The sequence below is a fragment of the Cyphomyrmex costatus genome, unplaced genomic scaffold (genome assembly GCF_001594065.2).
Source record: "Cyphomyrmex costatus isolate MS0001 unplaced genomic scaffold, Ccosl1.0 scaffold344, whole genome shotgun sequence".
NCBI lineage: Eukaryota > Metazoa > Arthropoda > Insecta > Hymenoptera > Formicidae > Cyphomyrmex > Cyphomyrmex costatus.
The window spans coordinates 149,964-166,965 of NW_017277600.1; the positions used below are offsets into that span (position 1 = coordinate 149,964).

At 39.3% G+C, this 17,002-nt stretch overlaps 1 protein-coding gene across 1 annotated transcript in view; it reads right to left on the reverse strand.

Annotated features, from left to right (window-relative positions):
• The window catches only part of Cda5 (Chitin deacetylase-like 5), a 55,207-nt gene that overhangs the window by 11,147 nt on the left and 27,058 nt on the right, over window positions 1-17,002 (reverse strand). The window contains exons 2-3 of the mRNA XM_018542763.1: window positions 3,404-3,578; window positions 1,260-1,355 (exon numbers count right to left, since the gene is read on the reverse strand). Coding sequence (XP_018398265.1) covers window positions 1,260-1,355; window positions 3,404-3,578 — 271 coding nt within the window. The remainder of the gene's footprint in view (window positions 1-1,259; window positions 1,356-3,403; window positions 3,579-17,002) is intronic.

Consider the following 17,002-nt stretch of genomic DNA (forward strand, 5'->3'; position numbering starts at 1 on the left):
TAATGAGTATCCAGCCTGCGCGTTGCCCAACTTCGGTTTTATGTAACGAGAGACCTGGCTGTCGTTTCTTGCTCGAAAAGATCTCCAATTTCGTATACAAATCCGTACACACGTTTTATTTACACATGCAACAAATTAATTAATGATAACACGTACAACTCGGTTGGCCCGTTTTTGCTTTCTTTGCGTTTTTACTTGCGTAAAAGTAACAAGAATGTTGCTTGTCTCGTTATATACTTTTTCAATTTTCGTACAGGTTTCTGTGACAACAAGATGATAAACCGTGAATAACAAAAAGCAATTATAATATTTTGCGATATTATTTTTTAGAATACAACGCGATTATTCAGACGGTGTCTATTTTTATTTTATTGTGAGGCCACAATTAAATTTTAAATTAGAGTAATTTATGTTAGAGAGTAATAATAATAAGAAACGAAAGCGAATCCGTGAAGGTTTACAGGCGGAACGAAGTGGCCTTTAACAACGAGCCATGTCGTTTGAATATACGTTATTTTTTTTATCAGCTAACACTGCCGATATCTCTCTTTTTTTCATGTCGAATCGAGAGTATTTGCGGATTGCGAGCGAAATGCTTATTCGACGTGTCGGTAGCCGCGAGAAAACGCGATCGCGAAGTTGTTCTATCGAAACTAATGGTTCTATCCGCGGGTCTCCCCCGCGCGCGCTATCCAATCCAGTCGCCTTAATCGACCGCGCTCGCGCTGTTTCTCTTTCTTTTCACTCTCACTCTCGCCTTTTTCTACCATTGGCTGTCGCGAGCGTGGGTGAAGCTCGTAAACGCGCGTGTGCCTGCGCGAACAGACACACCATTGTTTTGCAATCGTCTCGAAAACTGAATCTCACGTGTGGAATGTAATGCTACTACTCATGTCATTTTTGTAGTGAAACACACTTTGCAAAAAAACACTTTGTGCACGTGACGTTCTTACGTTCCTATATTGTGATATAGTACAAATGCAAGCCATAAGGAAATGCAAAAATAATGCCAGTAGATTCTGAAGACAATTTTATAAATAGATTACGTTTATAATAATAAACATTGTAATAAAAATTCAAATTTACAGACGTAACATAAAGAATGTATCATAATCGAGTAGATTTAACTGATTCAATCTTCCGGAAAAAGTTAATGCAGGTTTATAATTACTATAACATAATTAAATATTAAACTGTAAATATTTCCCAAGATATTTCATCAGATGTGAGAGAGAGATATCGATATAACTATAACTCACCTTTCCAGCAGAGGATCCTCCTCGGCCTCCTTGTTGGACGAGTCTCCTTCTGGGCAGCCTACGTTTCGCGGCCAGTCGCACGTCTGCAAGTCGTGGCTGGGAAAAGAAGGCAAGCGATTCGAATTTCTCAAATCATTAACGTTCATTAGAATCGTTATAGCTACTTACAAGCACAGCTTTACCAACGATCACGAGTTCTCGCACCCGCCGTGTCATTAAAATTACATTTGTACAACGCGAGACGTATCATTTCGCTTATTTTACTTTACGCTCCCTTATACACAATCTGACATTTTTTTCCCTCGGTTACGCGAAAATTATCCTACATGGTTCTCTTCCGCTACTTACGCGTCACGCTAATTAAGACTCATTTATTTGCCATAAGTAAATGTACGTGCGACATACATACGACGTAAAGAGCAAAGCTTTTATTTTCGAATTATGGAGAATATTCTTGGGGTCGCCTGTAATATCATATATGTGATATTTCAATAGCATAATGACATCTATAAGAATGATCGAGGTATTTATGGGAATTCTAACTTTTTTGATCTAATCAGCCTTTTATTGCACATTTTAGTGCAACGTGACAAAAGTTTGTAATTAAGTAGTAAAATGTCCAAACGATTTATACGATTCCAGAACGAGCGTTTCCTATTTTCTGGACAGACCCTAACTATCATTGAGAGCCACGTTTGGCACGTCGCTCGTGGAACCATCGACTCAAGCTTACCCGTACTTGGTTATCGCGTTACCATTAAGCACCTTGGGCTGTATCAACCGGCTTCAGCGCGGCGAACTCGTTCGTATCGGGCGAGGTGTGGCTGATCAGTTTTTTTCCTTTTCTCCAGGGTTACGCGTACGACCCCCTTTTACCGTGCAAATCCACGGTGGATTGAAAGTAATCCATCGCGTTGACCGATATTCGACGAGTCTCGAATCGTTTGCAAAATGTATTAAAAACTGGATTACGTTCTTATTTTTATTAGGATTATTTTTATTTTTATTGAGATACATGATCGTGTTATATGTAGTTCACGGTTCGATAAAGGGTTTTATTCTTATCATTTAAACTTCTTTAAATTTCTCAATCAAAAATTCAGATTTATACTTTGCGGTCCACTCTCGACCGTGCCTTCTCGTCCCGAAGGGAATAAAAGACTCCTAATTATTTAAACTCCATTTTTAGAAGATACCTTAAGAAATTTCCCGCGAAACGTCGCATTTTCGATTAGCAATCGCGCACTCGCGGGAAAGTGCAATTTCGTTCGCGCGATGCGCGGCAACGCAAGATCTCTCACGAATCTCGTAATGCAACGCTATGGGAGCGCGGGCCGGATCGCGCACATCCGGCCTCCTCATATACGCCCGCTCGACAATTGCATGCGTATATGCCCGATTCGGCGCATCCATTATCGCACTGTTTGCCTAATTTCACCTCGCTACTAATCCGTGACCATATTAGCAGATCGATCGTCAGAAGCGTGGAATCGTTTCCACGGTGTTTTTTCCTCTCTTTTCTCTCCAAGAGCCCGCTTCGCGACGGTGATCGCGCGAACGCGGTCGTTGATCCCCGTACGATTATACATCAGCAGAAACTGCGGTAACGAGCAGAAGAATTCCTCGCGTCGACCATCTTCCATTATCTCGCACGTAATCTTAGAACTCGCGAACGCTTACATGCGCGATTTTTAATGTTTCGACGCTAATGCCTATTTTACAATGTGCTTTTTAATGTCTCCTATTTTTCATTTTTGCTATTTTCTACATCTTGATTTTTTTTTGCCTATCATCCCGTTTTCCGTTTTTTTTTTATCGCCCGAGATAAAAATTAACAAACTTGGAAAGAAACAGGAAACAAAAGCATATTATATAATAGACTTAAATATTGACGTTGATGCGGTAGTGTTTCGCAACGAGACATCGAGGAGCAACATTTCTTTTAGAATCGTATATTTTTCCGTAAAATTTTCATTCCCAAATTGGAGCAGAATAAAGACAAGACGCGTTCGATTTCTCCACGCTAAATATTAATTCTGAAAAACGTTACGATATGAGAAATGTTGAGTCGACGTTTATATTCATAGCGATCTTGATTTTTCCTTTTCGCTGCTTTCCCTTTTCATATTTCTCATTTCGCATACCTGTACATAAGGCCTCCTGTGCAGGATTCCAATAGAGCACCGCCGAAAACGCATACATAATACTGTGTGCAATCACGCGGATGTGGGTAGTATCCAAATTCTTCGGGGCATTCAAATTCCAGGACTGCCTCATTTCTGCTGGCTCTCGCGCTTCTCGGAGTATTTCGTTGGCATCCTGAAAAACAAGTAGAAATACAAATTTAAAATGTTATGATAATACATATCTAAATGTTTAATTTTAAAATCTAAAATATTATCCAAAGCCCTTCAGTCAACGCATACTTGATTATTTTAATGTTATTAGTGTTGCTAAAGGCCAACGAGATTTCCTTCTATTCCCCGAATCAAAATTAAATTATCGTCAGATCAAAATTCGAGTCTTAAATCCCCTGAGGGCTCTATACGATTATACAATACATATGTATATCCGAATCGGACATGCGTCTGATCCTATCGGAGCTTATACGGCCTCTTGCATATAGTTTATCCGATCCTAGATCTGCGCAGAATTGCGAAATAAAATTTTTATGCAGTCCATATTGTGAAACGGTAAAACAAAGAAAAGTCATAGGAACTAGCAGGATTAATGGGCCTCGTACGGATATACAAAACCGACAACCATTGTTATGAGACCGACAAAGATTATTTTTATTCCTTGCGATCGGATTATCTCGCAAGATAAACTTTTGCATTTTCATTCAAGACTTAGAGAATGAGTATAAGATTTTTAATAAAATCTACTTTTCCTTTTTATTTTATACAATACATTTTTGTATTACAAAATTATTTTTCAGTAAATTTTTTCAAAGTATATAGTTTCTGAAAAATAAATACAAATTAAAAATTAATAAAGCTAAAGTTTTATAAGTGAATTTATTGGAGATACTTTTTTCAAACTAACGCACATTTTTATTATATATCTCACGTTTGCAAACTCGTATTCTAATTTGAAATTTCATCCCTCCTTATAGAAATAAAAGACGCGTGATGTATTAGCCAATATTATATATGTATTAGCTGATAATTTCATCTGAGAGCTTGACGTATAAATGCAGCTTCATTAATTATACGAACAAAGCGTACGTCAATGCTGGTATGAATTATGATTACGATCTATTTATTCCTACGTGGCGTACGCAGGGGCGAGTCGGGCCGTGAAATGTCGTAAACATTTTCAGCTTTGAACGAGCGTGACATGATTGCCTGCCGTATATCATCGCGTACCGCTTGCATGTTGAAACGCGAGCGCGATAAATGCAGCGACGATTGTGCAACGGAAAAGTAGCCGGATTTTTGGTCGACCTTGTACTCATACGTACAAGACTATTATGTACATACTATATGTATAACGTCCAAACATGTTATCGGACTGACCTAACTCGAAAGGACTTAACCGCTCACTTACATAGAGAAACGCTTTTACGACAGTCTCGGAGAGAATATCAGGCGAGGTGAAGCGGAGAGAACGCGCAAGACATGGAAAATGCGTCGCGCGTGGCAGAAGCCGCAACACAATGCGGAGGCATTAATTTTCCCGAACATAACGTGAACACGCAAAGAGATACGCACTAAGGAAAAACGCAAGACTCGCGCGCATCTCGCGTTGCGCGGGTTTCGCAATCCGAGCCTCTCTTGCAAGCGGAAGTTCGAGCCGGGGATCTTTCACGGCGAGGTTTTCCCCTCTGATTATAGAGCCGGGTTGATTAATAAGCGCCCCTGGAAACCTAGATAATTGCGACTTAATGAGAAAACGTGCAATCGTGGCCGAAGAATGGATATCGGTGTTGTCGGAAGCGCGCTCGCGCATTCTATTCCTCAATCATCGATGAAAAATAAAACAGAGGAGAATAAAAAAAAGAGATGAAAAGCGAAAATTACCAACAAGCCGATCGAATGGGAACCGCAGGACGGAGTAGTGTCGTGAAAGCGAGGTGAAACAGTAGTGCTCGGAGATGCGCGCACGTGTCCGCGTGTTTTTTTTTCCATAATGTCTCGACGAGACGTCGAAGCCGAATGGATGATTTTTAGTCACGCGACACGGACGCGGGACAAAAGCGCCATTATCGTTATTGCTCGACGGTTTTTCGCTTTCCAGAAGTCACCGGGGTTTATTGTGCGACGCGAATTGCGAGCGCATGGTGCGCGGGCCACGCGTGGGTGCCCCAGGCATGTCCGCGTAGCCGAGTAAGCGAATGCACGTCTGCTTCCCATACGCATAAAAGACCGCCGTTGTGCAATCATCACCGGGTACCCGGGTACGCGCTCTAATGACGAGCAATAACGAATCTGCAAGGCGCGCGAGCGCGTATTATCGTAACGGCGATTAAAATTAGGTAACCGGAGTGGGAAAAATGGGGAGATCGCTCGATCGCTGCTGGGAAGGAGAGATCGAGAATGCAAGATTGATTTCCAGAGAATGCGACTAATTAAGTGCGCGCGCAACCGAGCGCAATGAGCGAGATACGACGGAATTAATTACTCCCCCTCCGGTCCCGTTAATTCACAATGTTTCGGTGTAATGGCGACGAGTTTTGTCCTAGTATAGTGTAGCGTGAGTTAATGCAACTTAAAGCATTTTACGAAACCAAAAACGTATGATAACTATTCGCTTAACTTTCCGTGCAATTTAGTTTCTTCTTGCAGGAAAGTACGTCCGTTTACTAAATCCCTATATACGTAATCTCCTGTACATATGTACGAAAGCTTCTTGTTCGTACGAAGGACGTTTATTATTTAGTTCGCAAGTGCAAGTCGTATGTTCGAACAAAATTACATGACAGATACACGGGTGTAATTTATACATGCCGTATATAATTACGCATTTGGCGGAGCAAGACACGTTGTTCTTCCTGGCGGCATTGAAGGCATCGACCAGCCGAAGTATTCGGTTGCGAAGGTCGCCGGGAAATGCCGGAACGGAGGAAAGAGGTGGACTGAACGGGATATGAACGTCCTCGACCGTACGGATATAGAAGGACGCGTGCAATTGACGTCAAGGGGTTTAATTTTAACGCAGAAAAACCGATCCCGTTCTCTCTCTCTCTCTCTCTCTCTCTCTCTCTCTCTCTCTCTCTCTCTACTCTCTCTCTCTCTCTCTCTCTCTCTCTCCCTCTTCTGATTATCGTTGACAAGACGGTTGACTTCGAAATCCTTTACTCGTGACCTTGAAGTGGCCTCGAGGTCACTGCCTGTGGGGTGATCCAAAATCTTACTTTCAATTGCTCGTGTTCCAATCACTGATTGGGGCGATTCCGTTTCAAGCAATACAATAAGAAATCATGAATATTCAAAGTAGGATACTTTCAAGTATATCTTTCTTCATTAATCAATCATTCGTTAAGTCAACGATGTTTTAGATATTTGTTAACGTCAGAAACTTCTGATCATTGAATGATAATGATCATTTATAAAATTTTAGATAGAGAAGCAATGGCGACTCATAAAAGAGTCATGATCCATCTTGAGGTTTTTTTTAAATATATTTTTATAGCAAAATATTACATATATTTTTGTTTCTAAAATGCTTAATAACAATTTTAATATTTCAAAAATATTTTTTAGAAATTCCTAGGAATAAAAAGTATAAATTTCTTAAATTATATATGAATTATATATTTAAATAATTTTTCTCAATGTCAATAATAATTTAAATATTCTATCTTTTCATATTTGATCTTAAAAAACTTAACTTTTAGCGCATCAATGGCCTTTTCCATTTTGATAAAAATTTTTGAATCTGCCAATGGATAGAATGTATTAATGTATTAATTTTTTGGCGAAAAACTGACAAATTTTTCTAGAAACACCTTTCAACTACTTTGTGCGTATATATTTCGTTATAAAAAGAAGTCACACTAACACAATGTCTATCGCGTCACTGACATTTGACGGTGGAAATGGAATTATCTGCAAAATATAATGCAACCGAGTATCTTTGACATCTAGCGACATTCCAGTACATTGTAGTCGACGTATCATCTACAAATAATACGTTCCAAGCCTGAGGAATAACGTTCGCGGTGCAGACGCAAGAACGTTGTACCCGGCGTACTAAATGTCAAGCAGGACTCCTCGCAATAGACGCGTGCCGACCTAGAAATTCTCAAATGATGCGTCGCGATTGCTAAAGTGACACAAAGTGCGTTGCAGCCTTTTACGGTTGGTAAATACGTATCCAACGGCAGTACTAATCCGCGTTTCACTGAAATCTCTGATCGCTAATTACACGGTCATATCACGTTCCACGTTGCGTTGATTGTTAATTGCACGTCCATGTTTCGTATTGTATACAAAACACATTTTCCACTATCTCTAATCAATATTACAAAATCAGTGCGTAATTTGAACTATATATAATACATTCTTATTGGAGTGTGTCAAACAATATTTCATCATATGTCTCTTTCTGTCTCTCGAGATCTTTCTTTTCAATTTTAAAGTATTCATTAACTTTTTTCAAAATGTTTATTAACTCGTTTTAATTTCATTTTTTTATGGATTTTCTTGAAGTCCTTTAGTTCAAGACTTTTCTCGACCACTTTTCTCGAGCTACAATGTAATACAAGCAGAACTTTGAAGGCAAGCATCTTTTTACAATAATGGAAATAAATGAGGAGTGCCGCCAAGGCTCATGCAATGAAAAATTGCAAAACTTTTTTTTATGCCTAGCGGCTGTTCCGTAAGAAACTGCGGTTTGACGTCGATTTTTTGTAAGAGAGAAAGAGATAGAAAGAGGCATTGAAACAATTTTCACACAAAAAAGGGTGTGGACAAAATGTAAGCGCAAATTACTGAACAATATATATACGGGATCACGAACGCAACTATACGTTGCAACTCTGTGATAAAGAAATGACAGGCAATCGTTTCACTAAATAGCCAAAGCCCTCTTGTAAGAATTTTTACGCAAGCCATATTACAGGTAAAATGTAATTTGCATAATATTTTTTTAATGGAGAACCTGTCATGTCGTAATAATATCCTGTGACGAAAAATAGCTTCCGACGTTACAAAAATTGATCGGAAACTTCATGCACACCTGCGCGAGCAATCGTTTTACCGCAATTAGGCTCTTCAAATCCGGAACACTGGACGGGTCATATTTTACCAGGGTCTAATATTTATTGTGCGTTTACGCAACAAGTGGCACCCGGAGCAATTTCATGACCGGAACCGCCGCCATCGAAACGGCGTCACCAGGAAATCGTTCTGCTATCGGCGCGCTCTCCTTATATACTACTATAAAATTACCGCCTCGTAATGATCCATACACGATCATACGTATACACTATACGTACGTACGACATATATATGAATAGAAACACAGTTTTTTCCGTGGCTTTTTCCTGAGGCGGCCCCGCACGGTGGAAGTTCGTACGGCGACAGAACGAGACGAGCGCGAGGAAAAGAAGGACTCTGCAAAACCGAGAGAAGTGAAAGTCATGCGAACGAATAGAAAGAGAGAGAGAGAGAGAGAGAGAGAAGGAGGTGCACGCGTATAAGGGAAATAGAGACAGGGCGACGGGAGAGAGAGAGAAAGAGAGAAGGGGACTCCCGACACATAGGATAAAAGACTCGGCGAGTGAATGAGTGAAAGTGAGCTGGAATACCGAAGCAGTGCTCTGAAACTGGAGCGCCGCTTGCATAATATCGGACAGTTTATACAGTTTAAGGCGTTCCGTGTTGCACGGGCGCTCGCCCGGTGTATGTATATCTGCGCGCAAATCAATAAATCATTGTGTACGTGACGGTGCGACGATAATTCGTAATTACGTCAGTAAAACAATATTCGCAGACTTTCGCGGTTTCGCGAGGCGAACGATCCAGGAATAAAAGGCGCTTCGTAAAGATCTCACCATATTTTATTCCTTGCTTAATATAAAAAGTATAGTGTTTATATTCAATATAGCTATATACATAAATTGAATTTTTTATAATAAAATAACTAACGCTATAAATTATATTTTTCCTGTGATTTTCTCATAAATTTTATCAATCGTGTACCTATACACAATTTTTCATTCGTATCAATACCACGATTTTCTATTCATTTGAAACAAAGAATTAAGTGACATTTGAGAAAAGATATCAATCGCGAGCAATTTAACTTTTTATTCTATTATATAGTCGTCACTTTGTAGTTGCTCGGATCGATGAAAAGGAGAAAAAAATGATCCGTCTCTGTCTATGGCAAATCAACGATTAGAGCGGTCAAACATGGGCAACGCTCGATCTCCATTAACGGTGGCAATACATATGCTCGGTATCACGTGGAAGCTTGGAAGGAGATTAACGGGCACGTGACTCGTGGGTCGTTTTAAATAGCTGCGAGAAGCAATTTCCACGCTATTCGAGAACTATTGTCGTACCGCGATATTCGACGATCAGACTTGCAACCTAAAAGCGCTCATTATCGCACCACACCGTGGAATTACATGATCTCTCAGTTGCGTTTTCATCGTCGTACGCACGTGCGCGCACCGCGGTTTTAAGCTTCCATTCTCCATCGCAAAACCGCGCCGGAACGACTTGATTACTCGTTACCTATTCGGGCGGGGCACTTGATTGTAAAGGAGATTTGGTTCACTCCGCAGTCCGGTCACGCGGCCCATTACAGCGGTAAAAGTAGGTAATCAGAAATCCGACGGTTAAACCCACGGCACTTTTCGCCGGTTCTGGCACAATTTTTTTTCGCGACTCGAGACCTTGAAAAGTCGAATAAAAATCGGCGCAATTGCATAATAAAAGCGGCGAAAGTCGCTAAAATTGTTAATTAAGCCTCGAACATTGTTTCGTGAACAATTTCTGCTAATTTTTTTTTCCCCCTATATATACAGACTCCTCAAATCATTGGACCGACAATTGCATGCTTTCGTAGTTCCATGAAAATACCAGCGGCACTACAATTTGCCTCACTCCCTTTTTGTGCATGCGATTAATGAGATTGTTGGTAGTTATGCGTGGCATAGGCGTCTCGATACCTTTTACAAAAACGACATACCTTGGGTATAATAAGAAAGGCTATGTTTCGCTAGCAAATTCCTAAAAGATCTGTGAAATTTAACGGCATGATAGTGATGATGATTATAAGTATCAATTAGGATAATAGAGTCAATGAGTCATAAAATATAAAATTAAACATAAAAAGTATTTTTCTTCCTTAATGAAGCAATCTTAGAGAATTCCTTTGAAAATTATAATAAAATAAATAGAAATTGTTGAAATACGGATTAAATATGCATGTAACGTTTCATTTCATATTTTCTAGTTGCTTTTGAAAAAGCCTCCAAGCAACTACAGATCAAATATTGTTTGGTATTCGTGAAAAATAATTATTGCAATCGAACGAGCATTATTACGTAAAGTAGCTTGCTAATTCAAGGATTAAACAAAAAGGCGTGATAATGGTGAGGAAATTTATTCCTACTGAGTCTGTCAATTTTGTGAATTTTTCAGCGCCCACGGCCTCGGAAGTTCGTTCATATTTCAGTCTGCCGTTTCTGACACTAAACTTTCTTCGCGTGACTTCGACAGCCGATTCCTTCTTTAAGTAGAGCATCGAATCGTAACCGCAACCGTAACTAAAATCCCTATCTTTCGTGTTTAACAAAAGAAATGTTCCGGCAATCTCGGATATAGAATAAATTATGTTTCCGTTAACTAGATAGAGAAAGAGTGAAAGAAAGAAATCCTTTCTAAAAAATACTTTCTCAAAAGATATATTAAATACAAAATCAGTTAAAGGATGGACATTAATGTTGTGACTAATTTATTGCTCGCTCGCTTACTGACAATCCCAACGACTTATTGATTCTGGCTTTCTCGTTTCGCAGATATACAAATTTATGACGCGTATTTCCAAAATTGATATAAATGTCATTCGTAATGGATGACACATGATAATTAACTTCATTTTACATCCTTAATGAGCATTGACTATGACAAGATTACGTGTAATATTTCGTCAGTGTTGTATTATTCCGAGGGCAACGTTTTTCAATCGTCGCCCACATGGCATTACGTCACGCATTACGTATTCATCAATTATCATTCGCGAAGATGCATCCCGACGTACTGGTCTGTTTTCTCTCTCGTCCATGAAAGGTCACGGGAGCTGTTTAAAGGATCAGTAGAAGTCGATGCGCTCCAAATTATGCGTTACGAGTACATTATACGTCATACGACATTATTATTCAAGATCGAAATTGCAAGATTAAACTCATTTTAACAACGAGGTGTTACGTAAAATTGTTAATACGAAAAGCTCATCAAAGACGACAAGATATATTTGGCAAGATACACTTTTGTAAAATATTTTAAATAAAAAATTATGAGATTTAGAGAGATGGCAGTAATGTGATTTTATAATTCGTTATTTTATCTTACATATTAATATGTTGTATGCACGATGACACATCTCTTCGTAAAATATTCATAGAGGTCGATGTACGACAAATCCCGTATTCTTACGGCATCCTACACAGTTCTACTGTCAGGCACTGTTATGTTAGAGTATAAATTATTTAAAATTTAAAAGAAAAATTATGTTTCTGCAAAGTGCACATAGAAGTTATCATAATATTTTTTATATATGAACCAACATTGTAATTGTTTATAATTGTATCATCACGTTTATTTGGCAATATTTAGTGAATTTACATATCTTCCTCCCTATATATGGAAGATGGCTGGCGGTTTACAAAGATATTTTGTACGGTACTTGTCTCTCGTATACGAAGTATGGCATCAAGATCTTCTCCACAGGACATCCTGACACTGTTTGGGACGCATTCAATGTCTCTGCTTGCACAATCTGCCGATTTTAATCTGCTCCCATCCGAGATGCTCAAACGACTCTCGAGGAGTACACCTTAACAGATTTCGATACGCAAACGCTCGCAACCAACGTGACTTGACCTCGCCGGAATTACATCAGCATTCGTATAAATCATTTTGCAGGTCGATTATTGCAGAATCTTCACAAATATTTTGCAAATATAAAAGAACAGTCGCGTCGACAGAGACATTTGATAACATGATATTACTTGCAATATAACGACATAATAATTGGCAAGAAAATCAACGGTTTCTGTAAATTATTATTAAGGAATATTGCTAATATATAATTAATTAGATATTAGCTATATTATTGTGATAATTAGAGATTACGAATATTTACGTCGCATCTATATAGATATATTCTATATAATAGCAATTTCGTAACGCAGGGTAGAGATCAGAGGCGGCAAGATCGAGGGGTCCTCACATTAATCAGCGCCTCCGCCGATTGTGAAGCGCAAATGCAAGTACGTAACGGTTGTTGGACGCAGCTGATGGCCTTAAGAAGTGAAAAGACACCCGGCCGGTGAAAGAGAGAGAATTCAGCGGGACTCTTGGACGCGGTGACGCGGTTGGATGAGCCGCGACTTCACGGTATCTTCACGATCGTTTAGCGAGGTCGTCTGTGATATAATAAGATTTCAATCTCTTGAAGAAAGCCAAAGGAAATAATACGTAGGCGCGGAGATGCGACTGAAGAACTTCGTGAAATTACGATTAGCCTAATTACAAGCTATATAATTCTCAACGCATTACCTCAGGTCATAGAACACAAGATCATTTGACTGAAGTTATTATTAGTCATGTAAAAATGGAAGAAATAATCGAGAGCGAAAGGACACCGGTTTGCTACGTCAAACGTGCAACAGCTGCACGTATAATATCCACTGTTATTTCTAGAACATGTAAACGTTTACCTCCTGATTTCAAATGTCTTCATCACGTTAAATTAAAATGTTCATGTAATAGAACGTACAGAAGATTAAATAGTTGAGAATTAAATTGGCATCGAGTCTCAAAGGATTGAACAGCTCCAGCATCGAAATTACGAGGTGATAACCTCCGGCGTTGAAATCGCCGGCATTGAAGTCCCCGGACGCGGCTTGTTAAGATCTGCAGTATTGAAGTTGCCGGCGCGTTGAAATCTGTGGTATTGTAATCACTAGCATTGAAGTCTTTTGAACATTGTAATCGGCGTTGTAACAATCGGCAACAGACGGGGAGGTTGTGCAACGTAATATCAATTTCATTTTATTCGAGGAAAAATGCAATTCGACGTGAAGTTTAGGGCAAATCCCGCCACTTCGTGAGCCAGAAATCGTACTTGTACGCTCTTGTACTTTTAAGAATATAAATATAATGGCGAAATATCGCTACAAGCAAAGTGGTATTATCATGTCGAAATATGACTTTGTATGACGTGTTCGCCGTGTCGGATGTGCGACGAGCGAAACGTGAGAGCGAACCTCGCCTCGTCCTGCGAGATTAACGGCGCGCAAAAGTGCTCCGAAATGCCAAAGTTTACATCTGACTTGCACACTAAACCGTTATCCACAATGTAATGGACTAATTAATGCGCCGCTACATGAAATCAGAATGTGCGAGTATGATACGATGCATCCACATTCACCGATAGAGGATTCCGTGGGATAAGATTCTCCGTTCCGTTTGCCCTTTCAGTCTGACTAATCGCTAGATGTATGAGAAAAACGTGCGGGGAAGAAAGAAAGGGAACGATGGTGAGAAAAGGTTCTTTTTTTTTGCATGTTAAGAGCAACGGGAACTTTGCGTAACTTACTTCTGAGAACGAAGTGGACACGCGAAGCTTCTGACTTTTCTAATAATGTCTGATGACAAAAAATAATTATAGATCTGTGAGTTAAACCTGTTCCATCTTTCTTGTTGCGTCAACTGTCCGTTTCTAACCAATGTAGTTTAATTTTAATAATAATTTAATTAACTCTTCATCTTTTTCTAAGAATTAGAAAAGGATGAAGAATAAGTCGAACCAAGATTGAAGTTATTCTACATTGATATTATAGAAACGAGCATATAGGATAGGCAATCTTTCTTATGATAATAGGTCCTGTGAATCAAGAACCGAACATATGGGGTTAAAAAAAGGAGAGAGAGAGAGAGAGAGAGAGAGAGAGAGAGAGAGAGAGAGAGAGAGAGAGAGAGCTACTCGCAAGATTACTTGCACCTTTAGTCATATGCACCGGTGAACGCCCCGATATTCTGCACCCTGCGGATCAGGTGGGGAACACCCACTCACGATCGACCAGGTCTTTGAAGATTACTAAAGACAGCTCGCGACCTGCCTGGCATTCGTTCCTCGATCCCACGATCCTCTCCGCACACACGTAAGAGAGGGCTTCTTGTTAAGCCCAAGATGAAAATATCAGAAAGAAAGAGCGCGCGCACTCCGCCTGGGATAATATCCGTAATATCGATTACCTCTCTCTGGATGGATCCTTAAGGATGTATCATCCTTAACCCCACGAACTCTTGCGTGGGTCGATAAAGTGGAAAATGGCTCGGGAAAGTAACGAGGTTCATTAACGCTAATTGACGGGTCCGGAAATTAATCGAGCGTGTGGAAAGTCTCTAATCTTTTTTTTATTTAATATCAAAATTTCTTTTCACTTGAAAGTTACATATCGTTTGAGAGATATGTTAATTATACTATATAATCTTATGATTCAAGAAATGTGTAAAGTTCTATACGGAAATGTATAATAGAACTATTCGCGAAAGTAACAGACTAATTACGTGATTATAGGATATAAATCCTATATTTCAAATACAATTTTGTCAGAGATACATATACATGTAATAACGAATGGAATTGGTTTATAAAATCATAATTTCCTTAAAATAAAATAAAACAAGAGAGTAATAATATAATGCAATATAGTGTTTCATCAATTAATCGCAGTAATACATAAATAATAGTACAGTACAGTTCTGCGTTTAATTCTTTCCAAAATTATTTGGTAAGTTTTTATTTTTCGCTGCACGATCACACTGCGGTGAGTCGTTATATTCTTGATAGAAAGTCGCATTGCGATATATACGCAGAGAGGTTAATTTGATCCGAAAGTAATTTCGCAAGAGATTATGTAATTCTTTAATTAGGTATTCTTGATATACAGTCATACAGCTGTGCTGGGAATGAGAGGATCGATACGATTGGAAAAAAAGTAGGGTCGATGAGGGACGCGCATTCTAAATTTGCGAAATGCAGATCGCGATCGATAACTAACGCGCTATCGGCCGTGAAGGCTATCTATACGGTCGCAGGAGTGTGTGCCAGTAACGCGCGCGACCTTTGCTATTTTACGCGTGTAATTGCGAAAGCGCTGGAAAGATACACGTAACCGATAAGGCCCTGATATCATTTTAAATTTCACGTAACTGCGCATTCCGTGAATTTTTCTCTTAATGTGAAGAAATAGAAATATTTTATACATTCGACCATTTTATAGACATAACAATTCAGAAAGGCAGCGAGAGAGAAAGAGAGAGAGAGAGAGAGAGAGAGAGAGAGAGAGAGAGAGAGAGAGAGAAATTGCAATAAAATTTTCAGTACACATAAAAGTAAAGCAATCCAAGTTCTAAAATTTATTCATATAATCGCGGTATTGATCTTAGTTATTATTTATGCGTAAGTTTAAAGATAAAAATCTCATGTTTCTCAAACGTTTCAAATAGAGTGATTTCAATGTAATTTTAAAAATAAATGATATCTATTTCCGCGCGCAATCAAGTAGGATAATTTCAGACTACCAACGTAAGTTGAACAGGCATGACGCGTCAATGTGATAGGCTTACGCTATGTTAAACATCCAAGTGGTTCAAGATTCCACGGGATACGGACAATCTATGGCCGGTTAAAAGGGAGGAGAGGTGAGAGAGATATACGGACGTAAATTTATCGCAACGATCCCTTCTCGCGGTAAATTGACCGCGAGCAGCAATAGGATTGGAATCGCAGCGTGAAGGTTCTCGGGGGGGTGCGAGCGAGCGATATGTGTAACCTTTGCTGTCGCTTGTAGCCGGACGTTTGCTTTAGAAAGGCACGGTATTAAATTCATGCATAGAGAACCGAGTATTTTGCTCTCGAGACGATCTCGGACATGCGATCTCATAGAGAGATAGGAAGGACGAATCGGAGCAACCTCTTGACTTCGCACGATTTGTGTCGAGCTTGCGGGGGGAATGCAATATAGATTATATACAGTTTATAGAGTAGAAACGAAACGGACAGTGGAAACATAAAAATAAACGATCGGATTACCATAATCGGACGGCCATAATCTCCTTTACTTCTTCGTCTGTGTTGCGCTATGAAAGTTCCACGTCGGTGGAAGATTAAGTCCGCGAATAACGCTCAGCCGTGAAGGATACTCAGAGGGGTGTGTACCGATTGTGAGTTTAACCTTTTATCGGCTCCCTTGCACATGGAGAGGTGTGGCAATCGCGTGCGCCACGATTATCTCGCGGGCCACTAAACCACCTCTTATGTAAATTTACATTTTTGTATCAATACAAGTTTGAGGACAAATTCTTTTAATAAATACGTCAACGTTTCAATATAATAAGCGATTGAGTGAACAATTTTCTGGAAAGCTACACGCGAATGCTGCAAGCAATGTGCAATAGTAAAATCTCATTCATATTTTATAATTTCGTGTAGATTTCATCTTTATGAGGGAGATAATTATAAAATTTGTATAACGATTTATATATAATAGACGA